This window comes from Haemaphysalis longicornis, unplaced genomic scaffold (assembly GCF_048455015.1).
Source record: "Haemaphysalis longicornis isolate Haplotype H1 unplaced genomic scaffold, Haemaphysalis longicornis Haplotype H1 scaffold_7, whole genome shotgun sequence".
NCBI classification, from domain to species: Eukaryota; Metazoa; Arthropoda; class Arachnida; order Ixodida; family Ixodidae; genus Haemaphysalis; species Haemaphysalis longicornis.
Window position 1 is genome coordinate 168,079,942 of NW_027526422.1, and position 23,851 is coordinate 168,103,792.

The 23,851-nt window shown below is 48.6% G+C and overlaps 1 protein-coding gene across 7 annotated transcripts in view; it reads right to left on the reverse strand.

The window, feature by feature from the left end:
• The window catches only part of LOC144147210 (uncharacterized), an 83,587-nt gene extending 59,984 nt beyond the window's left edge, over positions 1 to 23,603 (reverse strand). For 2 of the 7 annotated variants that reach the window (XM_077679286.1, XM_077679284.1), the window contains exon 1: positions 22,645 to 23,243. Coding sequence is in view for 4 of the 7 variants with exons in the window: in XM_077679285.1 (XP_077535411.1) it covers positions 23,250 to 23,267 (18 nt within the window). In the remaining 3 variants the exon portion in view is untranslated. The other 5 variants (XR_013317861.1, XM_077679285.1, XM_077679287.1 and 2 more) reach the window with 5 other exon arrangements.
• Positions 23,604 to 23,851: the final 248 nt, after the last annotated feature.

The window sequence follows — 23,851 nt, forward strand, 5'->3', positions numbered from 1 at the left end:
TACAAAACTATCTAAATTCGGGAGTCCCCCCGACGATTCGGGAAACCTGGCAGGTATGAGTAAGGGTGACAGCAAGGCAAGTGACATAATTATTCCCTCAAATTTCTGTGTTTTCTCCAACTTGTATTGCACTCAAGTTGTCTTATTTTTATTGCAGTACCTTTGATGATGGATGCCTCACCCATTTTGTTGCATATCTTCCTACGGCAAGTATCTAGACCTAATGTCCAGCCTTACGGAATACAACCACATGGTGTCACAGGTATGTTAGGTGAACTAGATTGTTTTACAGCTCTCTTGATGCCCATCTTGGATAGTAAGCTGAGTATTTTTACCTACAGTGCTGCAGTTTAGACACTTTGAAAATGTTTGTTTTCATGCTGTCTTCTACAAACATCTGCCCCCGCAGCGAGCACTGCATGAAGAACTAAAGGCGAGATTTTAACCAATGGAGTTAAAAGCAAACAAAAAGCTGGTCAAGAAAAAAATGCAAGAAACCGGCAAAGTCATCCTGCCGAAAGATTAAGCCATGTTGCAAACTCCGTAAGACTGGGAACAAGCAAAATGATCTGCAACATACCGAGAACGTTCTTTTTTGTTGCCTAAAATCTGACCTCCACTGATGACTTACCAATACATGCCACATCGAAGCTTAAATAAGAAGTATTCATGTGATGTCATTTAGTATAAGGACTCACGTCGTTCGCAGCCACTGCCATTTATTTGTACTAGCAGAAGGGTATGCACCCCTCTAGTTCTTCTGACCCGCTTGAATTACAAGATGAAGGTTACGCGATGTGACCCTTCCACCTCACGTCGACCTTACCAATGTTAAGGACCCTGCTGGTACTTGCAACCTGGCAGGAATTCAAATTGCACAAGTCTACAGAGATCCATAATTGCTTAACCAGCAGTTGAGTACAGAAACTTCGTGTCATTTTTGCTGGAAAGGCAAGTGAGTGCATCTGGCTGCCTTTGTTCTGTCGTGTCTAAAAGCAAATCCATTGTACTGAGGATCGGGACCTTAAAGACACGTCAAATCATGGCACTCCTAGCTGAGACGGCTGAATTGTAAGGGTCGCAGCTTCATGATGTAAAAGGCAGAAGTGTGATCCCCATCCTGGCATTTTGTGTTTTTAATCTTAACATTTGTTCGACTTCCGCTCACACCTTTCAACACAAGATGTTCTCCTACAGATGAACGAACAACTCATTGACCATCTCAACAAAACTTCTCCCAGCACCATCTTAGACCTCATGTTAAAGGCACCTTTGGTAATGTCACACCTAAAGCTGTATGAGGACGTCTATAAACTTGGTGTGGTGCCTCCACACACAACCATGTATGGGCAATTTTTATTAACCGCACAGCACCCTCATCGGACCACTTTACTCCAATGTGTTTCGCTCACCTTCTAAAAGAACACCACAAGGCTCAGTTATCTCGCCCCTCCTCTTCAATATTGCTCTTCTACCTCTCCTTCAAACCATTCCTGATCGTCACCATGCCTTATACACTAGCAATTTAACTCTTTGGACCATCATTAAATCCCCTGGCACACAAGATACCCTCCAACAAACACCATCCTCCCATATCTATGACCCCGAGGCCTCACATCTCCCAGCAAGTTCACACTTCTCATCCTACAGTACCACACCTATGGGTGACCTCCAGCTCCCACGGACCCGATCCGGCACCAACATGATTCTACGCCGATTCCCAAAATGCACTCTTCGCATACTCAGAATCTATAAAGTTAACCCTGGCACTGCAGTACCTCCCAGCTACAAGCCCATGTCACCCAACTCACCCATCTCATCAAATGCAGCATGAAACAACACTGAGGCCTCAAAAAAGATGACATAATCTGTCCAATCCAAGCACATTTAATCAGCCGCATCGTATATGCCACCCCATACCTCGCCCTGAAACCCAAAGAATGAGAAAAACATCGTACTGATTTCAAAGGCTTGCAAAAAGCACTTGGCCTCCCTGTTCACACTTTTCATTTCCTTCAACTCGGAATTTATAACACCCTCAAAGAATGCATCGAAGTCCAACATCCTGCAGACCCTTGGTAAAGTAACCTCACCTGCTTCACGAGCCCTTCAACGCATTCCATCCTCAATCCAGTCTCGCATCACCCCATTCAGTTCCCAATATGCACCAATATGCATCCACCCAATGCAGAAGACTCCCCAGGTTAAGGCTCTTCACACAACATTCCACTCCTATTCCAACACCTGCAACACAGATGCTGCTGCCTACCCCGTACATCTCACTCATGCATTTGCAGTTGTATACTCCTCTCCCCCCACACTGTCCAATCTACAACAACAGATAAAGAAATTGTCACAGCCCCCACTGCTACCACCAATTCCAAATACACTACCACTCATGGGCCCCCAGCAAGCCCGTTGCAACAATCAACACGCACACACTCACTTCCCTCCTAACGAATACTTACATTGCTCAACTCCTCCTCAACCTTCATATCACCTAGATTCAAGGCCTTTCATACCTCAAGGGAAACGAGGCAGCTCATGCCACAACTCGTGCCCTTTCACACTGGGCATTTCCCTGACGTTTACAACCCACAGCCCAGTGTCTCACCTCCCGCCGTTCCACGTCGCTACCATGACATCCTCCACCGCTATAGCAACCTTCACCTTACCCTGCCTCAGCACCACCCTCAAATCACCAAGGAAAAAGCATTCATTTGGCATCACTTAAGACAAACACTCTATCTCTCTTTCCTTATACACCCTCAACTGTCACTTCTCATGTCCTATACCACCTACCACATGGGTGGGTGGTCGACACACCTCATCTGTCACTCCTGTAAATAACCATTCTCCAAACTTTAGGAGGGCTTGCTGACCTTTGCTACCTGGACTGAGGCGAACCCACCTTAACAAGTGACGGCTCAACCATGACCATCCTTTCAATAAATGCTCACTCTCTCTCAACATATGAATGATTATTTATTATTTTAGGTTAGAGATTTCCATAATCGCTTTCGTTAGGTTATCCCAGCTTGGGCTACATTTGGCACAATGTCAGAAGCACACTGTAAGTACGTACCATAGGCTGGTCCTAGCATTCACTTATATCTGATAAGTGTTTTGAATGGCGGTTCAAGGCATGTCTTCTGTATATGTAGTCCCAGCAATATTTTGTCCACATAGCTTTCCGTGTTAATTATCTTTGGAGCTCCAGATGTTTCACGAACGCAGTGAATAGCACTGCCTGCACATATTACTGGCCGCAAGTGCTGCTTGGATGATGAATGAAAAGAGTTCGGAACCCGTACATTTTGCAAAAATGAAATTATGGAATTCAGATTATTAAAGCCTGAATAGTCGAACAGTGCACATGCCATTACTTAATGTGATAGTATTGCATAGAGAGACAGGCATCTGTGCTGTGGTTCCTGGATACACTGAATCCATTCTTTATTCACCTCTTCTACATGTTTGCAGCCCCAGCTGTCAAGCCTACAACTGCTTCTTTTTGGCTTCCCTGCTCCACAGGTGACGTGGGTCAGAACGTTCAACATGTTCTCACCCTCGTGCCGGGCAGTGGTTTCCAAGAAGTACAGCCACTGGACAGCATGCCAGGCCAGCTGTTTGCTTGGCCACCTTCGTCTGCTGGTGCCGCGTCATAATCACATTCTGACGCTGCAGTCTCTTGTCACAATCCTCGATATTGTTCAGCTCAAGACAAAGCTCATGCACCGAGTCCAGCAGTTTGCCCAATAGCTTGAGTTGTGGCTTGGGCTCCTCAGAGTGGTTCACACTGAGGCTCCGTGCACCACACATCTGGTCTACTCAGATACCTCTGCGTTGCATCCCAGTTCTCCAGATAACGTGTGCATCCTGTACATGTTGTTGGCAAGTACGCGTGCCCCTTTTCTTCTCGAGCACCTCACAATGCCGCTGCTGTTTCTTGGTAGCACGGCACCTCTGTTGCCACGTTTCGTGAAGAGACCGAGACGGTGACCAAACGCAGCCTCTTGCTTCTTCACCTAAGTCATCAGTCTCATCCCCAAGGTCTTAAGTTTCCTCCCTGCCTTCGTCGTACAGGCCCAGTGAAATCTTGGTAACAACATTTCGCTAAGCCTATTTAACAAAGTGAATGCCTTGCTCAATAAGTGAATGCCTTTCATCCAGCACTGCCCGTTTACAGTTGAGAAGTCCCGCTTTGCACTTTTTTGCTGTTCAGCTTTAATCTCGTTCCATAGTATGTCCTGATGCTCAACGAACGACGAGTAATATGTTTACCGGTGCGGTGGTTTGGCAGCTGCAAGCAACGAATGCTTCTCGCATCGGTGTGCAAGCACACATGGCTCTGATAAGGACTTTTTGGTCTACAAAGTGCTGCTGAATCTCATCAAATCGAACCATCTGATCACCTTGTTTACTCCAACTGAGAAATAATCGATGACAAATTTGTAACCCTAACATTTTGGTTTTCTGTCCATCTACATATATGTAATAGTCGATGAAGCATCACCACAGTGCACCTTTTAGTGCACCTTTTCGTGCACCTCTTCTGCTTCAACGGGTTTTTAGGAGCCGAGCGCTGACAATATGATGTGCGGCAGAACCGTCCCGTGTTCAGCTTCACTTGTAAACAGATTCATGTTATGGCATGTTACAGAAGACTATCTTTGGCAACTGACAAGTTTGCTGCCTTGCTGCAATTCTTGTGTTCCGAGTAGAATGACGTTCGCTGATCGGCGTTGTCATTGCCTCGAGTTTGGGCTTAAGCGTCCCATTTGGACAATTTTATAGTTGTGGTGGGTGCCAGCTCAATGTCGGCCAGGAAAGCCACCACTGGAAGGGCTGGCGCTGTGACTGTTTGGACGTCATTTTTAGGATCTCCGTTCCTACCTTGCTGCGTTTGTAGCTTGCAGCATGTGACACTTCGTTTAGGATGTGCTCAGTGTATTTTTGTGTTAATTCTAGGTTTGAAGTTAACTCAGTGCTTGAAGCATTATTCGACCTCCTGAGGATTTTATATACTGACTGTGGTAGGCTGCCCGCAAACAACTTAAGCATTGTGGTGTATACAGACATATGCGACCAAACCCGGTGTACGTGCAAGTTGCGGCTTGTTTTCCCGGTCAACGTTGTAGGCTATGATGATTGCCAAGCTAAATTTATAGATTTCGCTCTTCGTTCGCAAGAAATGGATAAAGCAGAAAATCATGACGCGTTTACTGCATGCAGAAATGCTCCATGCACATCTTGGCCATGACTGCCCACATGGCCCACGAAGCCGCTCGAATCAGAACACGCCGCGGGAGCAACACTTCGTCACCACCTTTTGAAGTCACACTGCTTGCGAAAAAGGAGTTCCACACGCACAAAAGTGGGCATTAATGTGGTTAAAATTTGTTCTAAGTATTGTCACCGGCACTTATTGTCAAAGCAACGACCACATTTCTGCCGCAATCTGCGCGACCAGCGGCGGAGGTTGATGGGCGACCCGGCACCGCCAGCACCGGCTGTTCCTATTTTAAAATTGCCCACATTTCTAATCAGAATAATTGTTGAAATTGTTCGTACTACCAGTGAAAAGAAATTTTTTAAAATTGTTTGCACTCCTCCAGCCCGATTACATCTCTAATTGAGTGTACCGTTTTTTTTTTTTTTTTTTTTTTTCAGGCTTTTGCATTGCCGCCACTACCTCTTGCTGTCGTGACGTCGCTGGAGTACCGCGAAGTCAGTGGCCGAAGTCAACGTGTGTGCCTCACATGCAGCGTTGTGTAGCGCAGCTGTGATCCAGCACCCCCATTTAAGTGCAGAGCACTTCCGGGGCGCAGCTTGTCGTAGCTCATTCGGGGTCATGGCGTCATGCATCTCAGAGGCTTCGAAGCGAAAACCGCTTCCCCTGGTCAGTTCAGCCATTGGGGAAATTCTTCGGAGTTCCACCACCAGATGCCCTTTCAATCGAAGCTCTATGTGCAGCACCACCAGCTTTATTGCTGTGAGCTTTTTAAGCCACTGTGTGTACACCTAAGAGTATATCTTACACCGTAACCTAGACACAACTTTAGTGAAGATCGATACCAAGATGGTAGCATTCACCTACCATGGGTGGAACAGTGATTCTACCTGTACTAGCTCACTTAGACTTGGACGGCACCTCAGTGCGGCAAACACCACCGTCCATACAGAGCTTTACTGGTATCTATGGTCTATCAATTCATCTGGACGGACCATTAGTTTTGTTAAAGGGGCCATGCAGACAAATGACGTATTTAAAGCAGATGTTCCAGCAAACGTAAGTGCACCGTTTAGTCTGTAGCGAACTGCGCAACGCCTTGTTTACCGTCAGTCCTCCCAGATGGCACAACTATATCGCTGTCTGTCCTTTTTGTTTCAGACTGTAGTTGCACCTCACTTGTTTTTGTGATGGTTGGCAGTAACCGTTCCGCGAAACATGAGACACGTAAATGTCGCTTATGCCTATCAGCCAGTGTCGTCTGTGATAACCCGAAAGCACCGGACTGCTGTGCCACTCTGTATGGCACCACCGCCGTTTCAGCGAACAGCGCCGCCCATGGCAAACTGCTCGCCAGCGCGGCGTCCGTATGCATGTCTTTCCTTCCTTCTGCTGCTGTGGCTAGCAGAGCTTAAAACACTACAAGGACTATTTTGAAAAGGTGACCCTTGAAAGTGGACACAACCCTTATGAGACATGCCATGTGTATGATTTACGCACATATATAGTAAGTGCAAACTGAAGACGATGCTCAATGTGCCAAGCTACAATGTCGAGCTGGAAGTGCAAGTTAATTCGTATAACTGTTGTAATACACAAAGCACATTTTTCGTGCCGTGTTGTTTCCTGCATGCTGTTTGGCGCATCCAGAAATTTCTTGCAGGTAAATTCTTCTGCAAAGCGGGCATAGGCGGCCAATCTAAGCATGCTGCAGCACAAGAACTTGCAGTTGATGAAGAAACGGCGCCATGCATGAGCAAGAAACTAAGTTGGGGGCACCTTCGAAAGAAAAAGGCTGTGCTCAAGCAACTATGCATTGTACCATCACTATTTACGGTAGAAACGTGGTTAATTTTATGGCAATACATCTACAGCAGCTACCGTGATGCGTTTGGAAAATAAATACCGCATGGCAGAAGTAGAGTTAAGCCTCGATATAACGAAGTCGTACTTGGGGGCGGAAATTTCGTTAAAACAAGAATTTCGTAAAATCGAGGTTTCGATTTTATAGTTCATTTAACCGGTTATTGAGGTTTCAATTGCCCATCGCCCAGAAACAACTGCTATGTAGTTACCTCTCCACTGAAAGCGAAATTTGTACTAAAACTGGCCGCAAAAATTGTGTGAATTAAGAGTTTAAACACTTAGGATATAGAATTGGGATAGCCAACGGTAGTTCATGTGTCGTCGTAAAACCAGTGCTTTTTCCCATCATACTATCCTCGAAAATCTAATGGAAACAAACTGTGGCGTACGAACGTACAACTTCATCCGATCCTTTCTGACGAACCGAACGGCCACAATAGGAATCGGAGATCTCCGCACAAACACCATAAGAACCCCGAACAAAGGCACGCCACAAGGCGCCGTACTTTCTCCAACCCTATTTAATATAGCCATGATGAAGCTCCCATCGAAACTGCACGAGATTGAAGGCATCCATCATGCTATTTAGCCGATGATATAACGATTTGGACCAACACGGGATCGGATGGGGAGATAGAAGAAAAATTGCAAGGCGCCGTACACACAGTGCAACAATACGCACAAGCGAGTGGGCTCCAATGCGCGCCGGAGAAATCAGAATTACTTCTAGTTAAACGCCGGCGACGAGGGTTCGCATATGAGAAACCCCAGATCAGACTGAGTTTGGACGGGCAAGAGATTCCCATTGTCGATCGAGCACGCATCCTTGGCTTGCATATACAGCAAAACGGGGAGAGCGGATACACAATCCAACGAATCACACAATCAGCAGCACAAATAATGCGAATGATTGGCCGAATTACCAACAGACATCACGGGCTCAAGGAATCAGACGTGATGAGACTTATTCAAGCCCTAATTATCAGCCGGATCGTATACGCAGCTCCGTATCTCCAGCTCAAGAATTACGAAAAGGACAAGCTTGATACCGTCCTCCGCAAGGCTTACAAACAAGCGCTCGGTCTACCACCCACCACAGCAACTGGCAAGCTCCTCTCCTTAGGCGTCTACAACACAGTGGAGGAGCATGTCGAAGCACACCTTATAAGCCAACGAGAACGTCTCACGCTCACTCCTACCGGCAGACATGTACTCCGTCGTCTGGGATATTCAACCAACGCTGGAGGGCACACCGCGAAGACGGAGACTTTACGCCTCGAGCTAAGAGAAAAACTCAACGTGGCACCAATACCTCGGAACATGCACCCCGAGCATCATACAGGGAGAAGATCGGCGAGAGCCAAATATATTCAGTCCAGATTCGGCAGTCACCCAGACTCGAGGTTCACGGATGCAGCCAAGTATCCGCATCGGCCCTCAATGGCAATTTCCGCCATCGACCCAGACCTGCAGGAGATAGCTTCGGCCTCCGTCAACACAAGCAGCCCAACAGAGGCAGAAGAGGCAGCTATAGCCATGGCCATAGTATCCAGCGCGTCAGACCAAAAACACGTACGCGTCATCACCGACTCCCTGGCCGCCTGCCGGAGCTATGCAAGGGGCAGGGTCTCTTCTATAGCGCACCGCATTCTCGCCAGTAGGGCGCCAGAACACCTCCCAAGTGTTACAATAGTATGGACTCCCGGACACGACTCTCTTCGTGGCAATCAGCGAGCTAACGCTGTCGCCCGAGCCCATGCCTCCCGGGCGCCACTGGAGGATAATTACCCGGAACCCATAATGCTGCAATACCACACAATTCTACAGCACCAGCGACTCACCCGACAAGCCTTTCCTCCTCCGCACAAATCCTTAACGAGAGAAGAAGCGACATTCTGGCGTCAACTACAAACAAACACCTTCCCGCACCTAGGAAGGCTCCACGCCATGTATCCTACAATTCACCCTTCGAACAAATGCCCTTCTTGCACAACACAGTATGCCTCCCTTTACCACATTACGTGGGCCTGCCCCGACATTCCAAACATTCCCCGAATACACAACCCAACCCTTGAGCAGTGGAAAGCTGCGTTGCTCAGCTCGGACCCGGGAGATCAGCGACAGCTGGTACGACGGGCCACGAGTGCAGCCAGAGCTACTGGGGCCCTGGAATAGGGGCACCTCCCCTCCTCAAGCAAACTACACCCTTTCCTAACCAGCGTAAAATAAAGTTATTCCTCCTCCTCCTCCTCCGCAACGCCTCATTAAATATGACAGCGAACTAAGTTTCCACTTTTTCTTTTTTTCATTTAGGTCACTACTAAACGCCGCTGTTAGTCAACTGAACCCGCGTCCATGCCCCGTGAACTTCACCCCGGCAAGGTGCTGGTTCGAAGTTACGCCTCTTTTCGTCCGTTCAGTGGTAGGCTTAGGCGCGACGTTGAGAGGTGCGGCGGGCCAACAGCGGAAAGGTGCTATAAAACTTTCGAAAGACTTTTTTCATGTACAAAGGCTCTGCAGTATGGGCACATGATGCAACCACGACACTTGAGATAAAGCCATTATTGTGAGTTGAGTGAAGTACATGCGGACCGTTTCACTGTGTGGAGCAGCGCTTACATGCTCCCGCTAAAGTGGAAAGCGTACAAGCGTACATTAAATATCTTTCGGCTAAATTCGATTAAGCAATTACTTTTATACCCACTGAGCCCTAAAGAAACTAATTTCCCCGCATCGCAGCTGTCTAATGAACACGGGTGAAACGAAGATGACCACGTTCAAAGAGAGCAATTTATTGCCACCAGCACTCGACGTTCAAGCCGTAGTGAAGACCGTAAGCAGTGCTTGGCGTTTCTTGACCAGGTTGGGCTTTACGTGATGCTCGTATGCTGACAGCGCTAACAAGGCTTGCTCTTAAAGGGACCCCGAAAAGCTTTGTGAAGGTGGCAATCAAATGCATTCAGGTGGTAGAACACATAACGGGGGATTTTTGAGCCAAGTGTGAGCCCCATACGTTGTACAGATAATTTGTAAACAATTTTTGAAGATCGCCTTTCTCAACCGATGAGCGCGACGCCGCAGCGAGCCGACCGCGGGTGACGCAACGGCGACCGCGGGTGACGCAATGGCGATCGCTGCTGACGCAACGGCGAAGGCGCCCCCTGATTCGCCCAATCGCCGGCAAGGTCGGCCGCCGGCGGCGTCACTGCCATTGGCTTCCGGCTGCTCTTCCTCCTTCCTGCGCGATCCCGAGGCAAAGGCGGCAAAGGCGGGTCCACAGTGATTGACGCGAGCCTAGGCGGAGGAATGTAGCTAGCTGCTTTGAAGGAGGCAGAGAGGGAGGAGGAGTCGATCGGCAAGTGGGGAGAGGTGCATTTAATTGCTTCTGGCGCAGCTAATACTGAATGTAGATCAATAATTCCAACGGCATTGCATCGCTATATTGGTGCTACGTGACAATACAGGCCTTTTATAACTTTTACAGAAGGCTTTTCTGGGTCCCTTTAAACATTCGCGTGCGCCTGCATGCCTCCGCAGAACGTCGATGGCATCCATCACTTCAATGGCCTTCGGTTTCACCGACACTTCCTCAGGCTCTTGTTCGGAACACTTTTCTTTCCCTTGGAGTGCTCATGCTGCTTATAAGACTCATCTAATGATGGACGAACAAAATATTAATGTGGTTATCACCGAGCACAACCTAAAGCAGCAGCACCGTGAGCAAGGATGCGTAAAAAAAGACACTTGAAGTAGGCTTCGGCCTTCGGCAGCCTAAGCATTTTTGTCAACCACAGATTTCACCGCTTTTCTTTCATTTTAGCCTTTTAAGAGTTAATGAGAGTACTGAATATTTTCAATGTAGGCTCTGAGAGGGAAAATAAAACGGGCGTGACCGGAATCTTGTTCTTCCTTTCTTGCCGTGACTTCGTTAATCGGAAACGCCGTACGAAATTACTTCGTAATATCGAGATAAAAATACATGCATTTAGCAAAATTTTGATAGAAAACGAAAAAATTCATTATATCGCGAATTTCATTAAATCAGGGGTTCGTTATATCGAGGTTCAACTGCAATTGCATCATGTGGAAAGGCAATGCTTTATGCCTCAACTAAGAATGGGCTGCTAGCTACTTGGTTCGTGCCCTTTGAGAAAATAATTACTGCATGGCTAAGTGCGAACAAAGAAAAGGCGGTGTCAGAGAGCTGCCTTTAGTTTCACATCCCAATGCTGCGGTAACATTTTACCAGATGTTTCTACCATATACACTCGAATTGACCGAAACTGCATCGCTTGTGCTGCACTGAAACCGTAACCACAGGTTGTAGGTCAACGTGAAGCCCCCGCCATAAAAAACGCTCGCAGCAATTATGAGAATTGTCCATTAAAGCGTAAAAATTGTTGAGCCGTTTCTGTTTCTTTCACCTACCGTGTGTTTGCTCGGTGGAATAGACAGCTTGTTTTCCAATTATTCACACCAGGGTGTGCGTGGAAATACTTAATTCATTTGTTCATTCTCATATTTTTCTCCCTTGTTTTTAGACAGGAGCCTGAAAGAGCATGATTACGTAGAACTGTGGATTGGTTGCTTCATTTTCAGTATGTCTTTTTTATCTCAAGTGATTTCTAGCTTCCTGCAATGGCCGGTAGTTGCCAAATGTGGCTTTCAGTAACCTAATCCGGTGACCTTTGTTTCGCTTGGTTATATTTTTGTTTTTCTTCCCGATACCCTGTGTTTCAAATAAATGTTCACTCCTCTTCTTCCAGTGATTTACATTTACACTTTTATAACGATTAAATGTCTTGACAAGGCATAGAAGGTTTGGGTTGAGGTACTTGGCCCAGAATGCTTATGCATTAAAAACCGAAAGTCGATGTTAATTTACACAACTTGTCTATCGGTGCTAGCCTTTATTTCAAACAGGTGGGGAAAGTGAAAATGGGGGAAAGAGCTCGTAGCTTGAGCTGTTGGACGGTCGAATTACATCGACTGATCGACTGTCGATGCAGTGACCACTACACACACTCCCAAATTCCCGTGCTGTCACTCTTCGGAAATATAAAACCTGAAGTTTACAGTTACCGAAAGAATTGTAAACTGACACAACACTTCTGTGACGACACGGTAATCAGTCATATGTAAGTACCTGTGATCGAAACCGATTGAAATACTTTAAACCTCTTAGAAACAAATACTAATACTTTTATTCGTACTCAAAACGGGTGCACCAGGCACACAGGGCCGAAAAAAGCAGAACTGCGCATACCAATAAGGTTTGCATACACCACATTTTAAGTGTCCGATGAGTTTACATAACTGTTAGTGCATATAGAAATGCAACACGTCTCTCTAGACTTAACTTTATCGAGTATATCCGATCACAACAGGATCGCCGCCAGGGGGGCCAATATGGTCAAACGTGGCTCGTATCGGCTCCTGCTTTTTGTCCGTCCAAATGCGATCTTTCCACCTTTATCAAGCTGTGAACTGTACCATCAATTTTCTTACAATGTGAGGAACCCGTGGACACCAAATTGTGCCTTCCAGCTACCGGAAAGTAGAATTATTCATTCTTCAACTTTGACCACGCTGGAACCGCAGCTAGGCCTCACCGTCAGGCCCAGCGGGGCGGCCGCTTCTTCACCGTGCTGGCGAAGCCCGCCCACCAGTGTTCTACTCCCACCACGTCGCTCACGCCACAGAAGCCTCTCTGGAACCCAACCATGCCAAATGACGGCGCCGCCACCTCCCAAGACACTGCTCATCAACCCCCAATGGATACTACCAGCGCTGCTGACAACGACCGTGACACCCCGACACGGCATTGTTCAACCATGGGCTACGACCCCCTTAGTGGCCGCACCATCCACGCGCCCAATCCTTGGCTACAAGTCGTAGCCGACCGCAAGACCGGCAAACGCAACGACAAACAGGCAAGCTCTCCTGCTCTCTTGAAGCCTGAATCGCCGGCGCGCTTGATACCACCGCCTCGGCTTCCGTCCAACCACAACGTAACTGTGTTTCGACCTCACAACGGATTCCGGGTTCAAGATCTGTCCAACCAAGAAATCTCCTATGGACTCATGCAAGCCAGTGGCATCTCCGACAAACAATTTCGTGCTCTCGTTACCGTCCAACTTCAACCACAGCAAAATTTGTTCGTGATCGGCACACCCGACCCATATGTAGCCGACAAACTCTCGCATCTTACCAGCATTCCGATACGCAAGACACAATTTCAAATGACCGCATATATGAAACCTCCCCCAGGCACCTCGCGCAGAGTCATACACGGACTTCCCGACGATATCACCCAGGAGAAACTCCTCGAATACACGGAACCCAACTGGCCATACCTCATCCACGCTCGACTAATGGGCCGCACCAAATCGGCGCTGTTAACTTTCGACGGCACCCGAGTTCCCTACTACGTGAAAGTGAACTGTGAACTGATACGCTGCCAACCCTACCGCCGCACCATCCAAGTCTGCAAACAGTGTGGTGATGTAGGGCACCGGCCCGATGTGTGTCCCCATCCCGACCGTGCTCACTGTCCGACCTGCGGACAGGTGGATCAACCACAGGACCACTCGTGCGGCCCTCAGTGCAAACTCTGTAACGAGCCTCATATAACGGCCAGGAAGGAGTGCCCGAGACGCCACCTCCCTGACGCACCTAAGCACCGACAGCCACCGGCCCACCATCAACAGAAACGATGCCCTCATCCAACATCTGAGGACTTCCCGGCCCTGCCGCAGACTACAGGGCCTCGCCCCCCGCGGGACCCCAAGACATCCAACCGTCCGGTAAGCTGGTCAGCAAATGCTTCTCGCTCTTCCGCTGCTCCATCCCTTTCCCTCCCCCCCCCCCAACGATCACTCAATCTCCCCCCCATCCACCACAAAGAAACACCCCCCCACCCCCTTACACGCAAGCCATAGCTCAGCTTCAACAACAACAAATCGAGTTCCAACGCCAACTCACTGAGATAACTGAGAAAATCAATGCTATTGTCTCGTCTCCTCTCCCCCTCAGCCCACAGGCACCTCTCGCTCTCGACAGCATACACGCCATCCTAGAAGACAAGCTCTCACAAACTGTCAAGCTTATCACTGAATCCCAGGCAGCAACCACAGCTCCCTTACGTAAAGAACTTCAAGGCCTGACAGACAGACAGAACAAACTCGAGAAATCTATACAGAACATCCACGAAACCATGCACTCTACCCACCTCACCAAGAAACCCAAACATCATCCGTACCATGACTAAACGCCCCAATGATTGGTTTACTGTGTTGCAATGGAACTGCCACTCCTTCAATAGCAAACGCAGCCAGCTGGCTCTCTATCTCCCTAAAACTACTCCGGAATTTATAGCGCTGCAGGAAACGGATACGCCTAACCCAACCCTCTCGGGTTACGCGCCATATACACATGACCCACTTCACCGGACGGCTATCCTGATACATAATTCCCTACCGGTGCAGCCCCATCCTCTGAGCCAAGATATACCGAACACATTCGTGGAGCTCCTACCCCAGCAACCTTGTAATCTCAGCACCTACATCCTCAATATCTACAGCCCACCCAGCAACAGCCTCCAGGCAATTGACGCATTGCTACATGCGGCCACTCGAATTTCAAAACAGGACCCTCTCATTGTACTGGGAGACTTTAACGCTCCGCATCAAGCATGGGAGTACGCAAGGGACACCAAAAAAGGCACTGCCCTCCTAAGAGCAACTCACAACCACAACCTAGTACTTCACAATGATCTCTCGTTCCCTACCCGCACTGGTAACAGCGTGACAAGAGACACAATACCCGACCTCACCTGGACTCGGCACTGTCCAAATGCGACGTGGACCTGCCACTCAGAAAATCTCGGCAGTGACCACTACTTCATCACGCTGCAACTTCCCATGCGCAAGAGACCTGCACGCCGAGGAACGGCCAAACTGACCGACTGGCCATCCTTCCGCAAAGATAAAGCTGCACTGTCACCCATTCATGAAAATCTCGCCGCTTGGACAGAGGCCCTAGAACAAAAAGCACAACAACACAGTAAAGACATAACGTTAACCGATGACCATCCTGCAGCCGACACACCTACTTCACATCTGGAAAGCCCGCAGAAGCCTTACGCAACGGTGGAAGCACCAAATGCACAAGAAACTCCGAAAACATATTGCCCTCCTCTCCCGCCAAGCACAAGAGTATGCAACCACGCTGTACAAGCAAAACTGGCACTCATTCTGCGACCAACTTAGAGGCACTCTAAGCACCAAGAAGACTTGGTACCTACTCCGGCACCTACTAGACGGTGCCAATTCACGTACTCAAAGCTATCACCAAATACAGCGACTCATACGCAACAGCTCCCTCCATCGCCGCGAGCTCCTCCAGACCATCCAAACCAACCTTTTTGGCTCACCCACAACCCATCCTCCCGAACCCACTCAGGCATATACTGGTTGCCCCAATTCTATTCTTGATGCCCCGTTTAGCATGGATGAGCTGCAGTCCATCCTCGCCAACCTCAAACGCAATATTGCACCAGGCAAGGATCGCATCACAAACCGCATCCTTCACAACCTGGATACTGCAGGCTTAGAATCGCTGCTACAACTCTTTAACCATCAATGGGAAACAGGAACTCTACCAGAGCAATGGCGACATTCGGAGATAACACTTATTCCCAAACCGCACAAACCCGTTTCGACGACATCACTCCGTCCTATCGCATTGACCTCATGCATCGGAAAGTTGCTTGAACACCTGGTTCACCAATGACTTACTACCTCGAAGAACACGACCTCTATCCCCTTACCATGTTTGGATTTCGACAAAAGCTGTCCACGCAAGATGTCCTTCTACAACTCAAGGAACAGGTTCTCGACCAGCTGAGCCGTACAACACCGCGGGCCATCTTAGTCCTTGATGTAAAAGGAGCTTTTGACAATGTTACACACCAAGCAATTTTGGATAACCTCAACAGCCCCAACTGTGGCCCCCGAACCTATAACTATGTCAAGGCATTTCTCAGCGAACGCACGGCAACCATCAAGCTTGGTTCACTCACCTCACCAACTCTCAACACGCCCCCCAAGGGGACGCCTCAGGGGTCAATCCTCTCCCCCTTGCTCTTTACTATCGCTCTATTACAACTACCGGACAAACTAGCAAAGATGCTCCTCCGACATGCATTATATGCGGATGATCTAACCCTCTGGACCACCTGTGGCTCCAGCGGTGAACAACAGGACACTGTCCAACAAGCCGTGGACGAAACCATCTCCTACCTTCGTCCGAGAGGCCTCACTTATGAACCAGCCAAATCCGCCCTCCTCATCCTCAGGGCACGGTCCAGAGGACTCCCCCACCCACCCCCGACCCTCAAGTAACTATATTAGGCCAACCAATACCCACAATGCCTACTCTCCGGATCCTTGGAGTCCCCTTTCATCATGACAGCACCGGAGCAGCACTCCTCCCGCAACTGCAGGCATCCATCACGCAGCTGACTCACCTTATACGCAGGATACGCAGTAAAAATCACGGCCTCACGTGAAAACCAGACACATGCCGATTAGTGCAAGCTCTCCTACTGAGCAGAATGACATACGCCACGCCATACCTTAACCTTCAGCAGCACGAAACCACCAAGCTTGATGCCTTAATTTGCAAGGCCTACAAGGCGGCCCTCAGCCTGCCCACCTATACATCAAATGACAAATTGCTAAAGCTGGGACTACATAACACCCTTTCTGAGCATACTGAGGCACAATGCGCCTCTCAACTTCGACGGCTAGCGCTCACCCCAACAGGCCGGGCAGTGCTCCAAGCGCTGGGTTGGCCATCACCGAATCATGCGGAGCAGCCCCAACGCCTCCCGCCCACCATCAGGACAAGACTGCGCGTGACTCCCATACCACAGCATATGCACCCCACCTACAACCGAGGCCGGCGGGAAGCACGAGTCCGTTACATCAATAAGAAATATGAAGCCGGCTCTCAGGTTCGTTACACAGACGTCGCCCATGACCTGACATCAACCCGCACCACCCTTGTCGCTCTCAACTCCACAGGGCAAATTGCAACTGCGGCTACATACTGCTCATGCAAGGTCAACACTGCCGAAGCCCTAGCAATTGCCCACGCCGCAACAACCCACTCAGGCCTTCACTCCCTACCAATCATCTCCGACTCCCAGCAGGCCTGCCGCCTCTACCAAGCAGGCCTTGCCCCACCCCAGGCCATCCCTCTCCTACAACAGCTGCCCGAAGATCTTACCATCACACTCATTTGGGCACCTGGTCATGCTGGACTTCCAGGGAACGAAGCAGCGCATGCTGCCGCCCGAGCGCTTCACTCCCGGGCATTCCCATCCAAGGAACCGGCAAGCCGGACACCTCAGTTATCCCCACCTGACTTACACCCCTCGACACCACTTCCAATACCCTTCTATCTCACTATACCCACACACAAAGAACATACCCTCCTCCTCATCACACGCTCACCAACTACCGCCGACTACAAACTGGCACATTCTTCAATCACGCCATCCTACACCATATCGCCCCCACTATCTACCCTTCCCACTGCCAGCACTGCAATACCGCTGTCACCACTTACCATCTAATATTCTCCTGCCCATACTCACCTAACCCCCTCCCCTCACCCTACCTGGAGCAGTGGGAGACTGAGCTGACCAGCCCGGACCCAGCCCGCCAGCAGGCCCTGGTCTCCCGGTCTCCAGTCAGCACGGTCACGAGGCCGTCTGGACTAAGGAGGCCTCTCACACCCCTTCGCCTTCCCCTGTTGCTCCAATAAACGTTCACCACCACCACCACGATCACAACAGCACCTAAATATTAAAAGCACCGAAGCAAACACGACAAAATCAACGAAAACCTGCGCACTCAAATATGGCGGCCCATTGCAGTAACGAGGGGACTGCAGAGTGGTGGTACCACCTGTCCAGCTGCCTGGTCCTAAAGGCTACATGCACTGATGTTTAAAGCGCAACCACAGCACTATCAAACAGTGGCTTCGTCAATAATCAAGTGTAGGTCAGCCCGAAGGGACCACGGTACGGGGCAGAAATTCCGCAACTCCGCAGTCATTGCGAAGTCGAGCTAGTAACGCGTATCTCTTTGTACTGCTGGGTCTATAGCTCCCATAACATTTTCAAAAAAGTCACGAGCATGCTGCCAGAAAAATAACTTCTCTAATTTCCCTTGAAGTGAAGGGAAAGGTAACAGTGCTGAATTCGCGCAGGGTGATGTGCATGTGCAATGTAAACACGCTGATTGACTTGTAGTCATGTTTGTTTTGCCGTTTTGTGTGAATGTGGTTTATACTTTGGGATCTTGTTTCTGTGCACGTCTACTATCAGCTTTGGTGGAGACCTGTGACAGTTGGTGCCCGACGAAATGCGCATACGCAACGCGAACTTCGTCAGGTATAAAAACAGCGCACCAGCATACACCCCACCAATCTTCCCTGCATGCTACGGAGTTTGAGGTGGAGTGACGGTTGACACAAAGCTGCAGGGATTCCCCAAGCAACCACCCCAGGCTAAACAAATGGGCCATAAATGTGCGTGTCGATCACCTTAGAGTGGCAATGGTGCGTGACGTTTTTCTCTTTCTTCTGTCACTGAGCAAATACCTACCCTGGCATTTTAGTGTTACATTTTGCTTATATTTTGACAATATTCATGTCTGATTCTAGTGTATTACGGTGCTTATCGCTGCTTACCCCTTCCTATGTGTACGCATGGAGCTCCGCCTGTGCAGCAGTGGTGGCTGCCTCGATGCAGATACTGCGGCGAACTCCATACGATTAACATTTTGTTGACTCAGACAGAAGGAACACCGGCACTAACGCCGACACTGAAAGTGGGCTAGCTGCCTGGTATTCACAGTTGTGAGTTGACAAACACAGCAACCGCATTAGCATGTTTACACGAGCCGTGGTACCCAACTTCGCATGCGCAGCTTGCCCCGACTATTTGACCTGGATTCGCTGAAATCTTAATAAATTGCAGGGATGCGTGAGCCACATGTTTGCTACAGAACTCACAACCATCCACTCTACCCGCCTTTACCTAAAAAGTTGTAGCCCACACCTGTAATGTGCCCAACACCATTGCGGGAGACATCAGACAGCTCCGCTGCACTCACTAGCTCTTCCCGGACACAGTAAACCTCGTTTCTGGAGTGTAGCTGGCGATCCCGTTTTGCAGTTTTCTCATTAAAAAAATGTGCCAATGTTTCCTATTGCTCTAAAACTTTTAAAACGAGCACGCTGGTTTCCGCAGCCACTCATCGCACCATAGCACGGAGACAGCGCGCTGGTGATATAAACATCTGATCAATGCCACAAGTAACCGAAGTTGGCGCAGTTGTTCAGGAGCCTGTGTCGCCATCATACCAGTGCGTGGAGCCTTATAACAAGCATATTGCGTGCCGTACCAGCAACAGTAAGCCCTGGTACTTCTATGCTTATGTGCACTTACATAACTTGCACTGTTTACCCCCCCCCCCCCCATTCTTGCTGCTATAAAATGAATATGCATTAAATTTAAGTGCAAAAAGCTTGTTCCACAAGCTTATAGGCCCTGCCTAACTTGCGTTTGCTGGCCTCAGCCAATCGCACGGCCACCCATAATACGCAATAGGCTCTAGTGTGGGAAATGAGCTAGTGGGTCGCATGGCCATTCTCCTTTTCACGCGAAGCCTTAGTATTCTCACTGATGCATCCGTAGCGCAAAAACGAACTGCAGGAGAGTAACTTTCTCTGAGATTGATGACGAATGATCATCACCAAAGGGGGAGATGGAGTGGCCGTGGCATGACATACCAGCCACATTGCTGGGTAGGTGACAATTAATCGAACCCAGTTTCGTCGAACGTCATTTTATCGAAGGCATGATCGTTTCATCCAAACCGCTTCCTTGAACGCTGTTTCATCGAAGTGACGTCGCCCGTTTTATTAAATGCCGTTCGGAAGCTGCAATCGCGATTACTATTACTCCTGGAAAACTTCAGCTTTTCTCGTCATAAATAGACGCATGAAGGATAAAAGCTTTATAATTTTAGGGCCACATAAGAAAAGCTCATTTTTCAAGCACAAGTCCTTTTCACTGCTACAGTTGAACACGTTTATAAGAGACACGTAGCGGGGAGCAGTTTTCGTCTCTCATACGAGATGTCTCTTATAAGCACGGAACCATGTTTTCACTTACTAATCAGACCCTAGTTCAATGTGGGCACCGTATGACTAAAATAAGCTCAAAAGAACGCTACAGCATGTTGCAAAAGATTCATTCTAATTTATGTTTGGCCCTCAGAATTTATGAAACCATTCTGAATCTTTGTTTGCTTCATGACTGTATTTACACTGTTTTTTACAACTGACCCTACAAGCTTTTTTTCCTTTCACTGTTTGTGGAAGATGAATCATAGATGTTGAGTTCACAAGCCTGATGAATCGCCAGAGCCCACAGCTTCTTCCACCGTGTGCTCAGGCTATTCATTACGCTTCCAGGACTCAACATCTGCGATGCTTCTTGATTGGGAGCTACGCAAGTGGGAGAGCACGCATGTGCGGTCGCGCTCCAATGGATGGCAGTAAGCTTCAACCACTTCTGTAAGTTGCATTTCCATTGGCAGGGCTTCTCACCGTCATTTCATAGCTGACTGCACCACTGTGTGTTTGCTGAAGTTATAATAAATAGCGACTGCAGGCGTCTGTCGTCCACCTGTGTTTCCACAATGGAAGCAACTGCAATTAGTGACTGGTGGCACTGCATCTGAAGTTAAAATGTCTGTTACAAGCGAGATTATTGATTAAAGTTCAAGAATGACTTGTCTCTTATAACCAACTGTGTTTTACATCTGATGTCTGTTATAAAAGAGGTCAATTTAATGGGAAAGCTAGGGCAGCCAACCATGTGGGTGAATAGTGTCTCTTATACCCATTTGTCTCTTACATCCATGTCTCTTATAACGAGGTTCAACTGCAATTCCCATGGCGATTATCTGCAACATGTAATGCGTTGAAGTCTCTCCAGGTGATGCTCTTTTTGTGCAGTGATTACTGAAATTTATTTCCTTTTTTTGTTTTCTGGAATTGTCTTTACACAAAGTATTCATAGCACAAATTGCCAGAGGGCCCACAATTTTAGGACGCACCAAAAATTCATCACCCGACCGGCAAAAATCACGAATCTTATTTTGCAAGGACTATATGAGCTGTATACGTACCTACATTGTACATGACATAAAAATGTGCAAAAACGCAGTAACTGTTTTAATTGATGAGAATTTGCCCTCAAACTGTCCTTTACTGGCATGTTCCTCAGGTTGTCTGAGACGCGCTCGAGCGCCTCTTCTTGACTAGCACAGCCGGTCGTCCGTAGCTTTTTGCTCCTGTTGCAGGCTGTTGAGGTACAAGCAAACTAGGGAATATGAGATTCTAACTTCTGAAAACCTGCTGTGCCAGCTTTCATTATATATATTTCCTCGTGGCAATCCTAGTTCCTCTAAGGGCTGAGCGCACCAGAACCAGGCGGAAACGGAGGTGGCAGGTGGATGGCCAATCCACCGGGCAGCTTTGGCAGCTGGCGTGGCATTCCCACAACATAATTCATGTCGAACCAACATGCCAGCTCCGAAGGTGCTGGCGGAAACGTCTCCTTCAGCTCATCGAACTCCTGCAAGTCAGCAAGATTTCAGCAATGGCGCAGTAACTCCAGTCAAGTGACATACCGTCGAATTCTATGATTTGGCAGGAAGACCAAGGCGCTGGATTGTTGAACGGAGGCCGAGGAATTGGCACTGCTTGCTCAAGCTGATAGACTTATGTAGATACCAGTATCTAGCAAACTCATCAAGGCTTATCCACATGCCAAAGTGCTTGGTCCCATGCCTGAGCAAAGCAAATACTAAGCAGTTTTTTCCACAATAAAGTGGCCTATTAAAACGAACAGCATTAAGGCACAAGCGCACGAAAAGAATAATCATCTCATTTATGTCTGTCAATGCGCCCTGAAGGCTCTTTTTTATCGTGTACGATCAAGATCAATGAGATGTCCCCGATTAAACGTCCCTCTACCAAACGGTGTTCAATGAAACGGCTTCTATGAAGCGGCATTCGATGTAACGGAGTTCGATGAATTGTCTGCAACCCCGTATTGTTGTGAAATAACAGACAGGCCTAAGTTGTCATATCCGCTGCGTTTCGTTTAGTTTAGGCCTACGTTGTCATAAGTTGACTGTGTTTCATTAAGTTTCTCATTGCCGGCTAAGAATCATGCGTTTCACTCGAGAGAAATAAGACAAACTTTAAAACTGGTGCCAGTAAACGTCATGAAACGGCCAAACGACGAAAGCACACACAACCGCTTTGTCAACCGGAAGCACGTGACCAAAAAGTGAAAGCCAATCAGACAAAGCTACAGGCGAATTCACAGTTCACGGTGAATTTACGGCGTCGCCCCAGGAGGCAGACACCCTGGGCTCTTGGAAATGGCTTACCTTGGAGTACGACAAACGCGCCAACCACGTTCCCTTTTGGAAGCTGCAGTGGGGGCAGTGATCGGCTCTGCAACTTGGATGTTCTCACGCGCGTTTTCTGTCCTGCCGAACTGGCTGTGCGACCGAAGCTCCATGTCTGCGGACGGCCGAGCTGAAGTCTTCGTGAAAACTGTTCCCACTTGCTTCCAGTGCAACACACGCTTCGAGTGGTGTTTAAATCCGTACCCGATGGTCTTTAAAAGCCACTGGATCGATGCGCCACGGCCGTCTAGCTGTGCGCATCAGCAGAAGCAGCACACCACCAGCAAGCACGTGACTGCGTACGACGGAAGGTTAGCACGGCTGCAACGTCGGTTTCTGCCGCAAGGACGCACAGGTTGAACTGCTCGTTTCTGGTGAAATCGCGCAAAAAGCAGCTTTGACCAGCTTCTGCTGTTAATTACTAAGTAGCGCCGGCACTATTAGCAACCGCGACAAAGCGCAGTACCACCGTAATGACAGTTCACATTGCGTACCCGCACCGCGCGTAATGGCTCCGCGAACCCAACACCGCAAGCAACACACAAACCGAACCGAACAGGCAGGATATCTGAAAGAGATCTTACACGTGCGAGGCGCCGCATGCATCAAGCCTCGATCACCAATGAAACAGTGAGGCAGGCGACTCGGTCGACTCGGTCGAGCGCTCCGTAAAAAGCGAGGCAGGAAAACGGGATGAACCGTCGGGCGGTGCTGCGAACGTTATCCCTCCATCCCGCGGTGGTTTCAACCAACGGTACTACATTATTTTGTTTCAACGACAAGATGTGTTTTTTTTTTTTTTATATAAGTCATGTTTTCTGTGAACTTCATTTGAAAGGATCATCGACAATATCTTAAGGGGTGTGAAGTGGAACACGTGTCTCTGCTGTTTCGACGATGTTGTCGTATTTTCTCCAGACCACCTCACCCGGCTCAAACAAATGTTGTCCTGCCTCACGGCCACCAGCATGGCCACCAGACTAATAAGTGTCATTTCGGAGCCCGCAAATTGACCATCTTAGGCCGTGCGGTGTCCAAGGAGTGCATTCTAGCTGACCCGAACAAGCTGCAGGCTGTTGCGGAGTTTCGGAAGTCGACGTCACTCAAGGCCCTCCGCAGCTTCATTGACCTCTGCTCTTATTTCCGCTGGTTTGTCCGAAATTTCGGTTACATTATAGCACCTCTA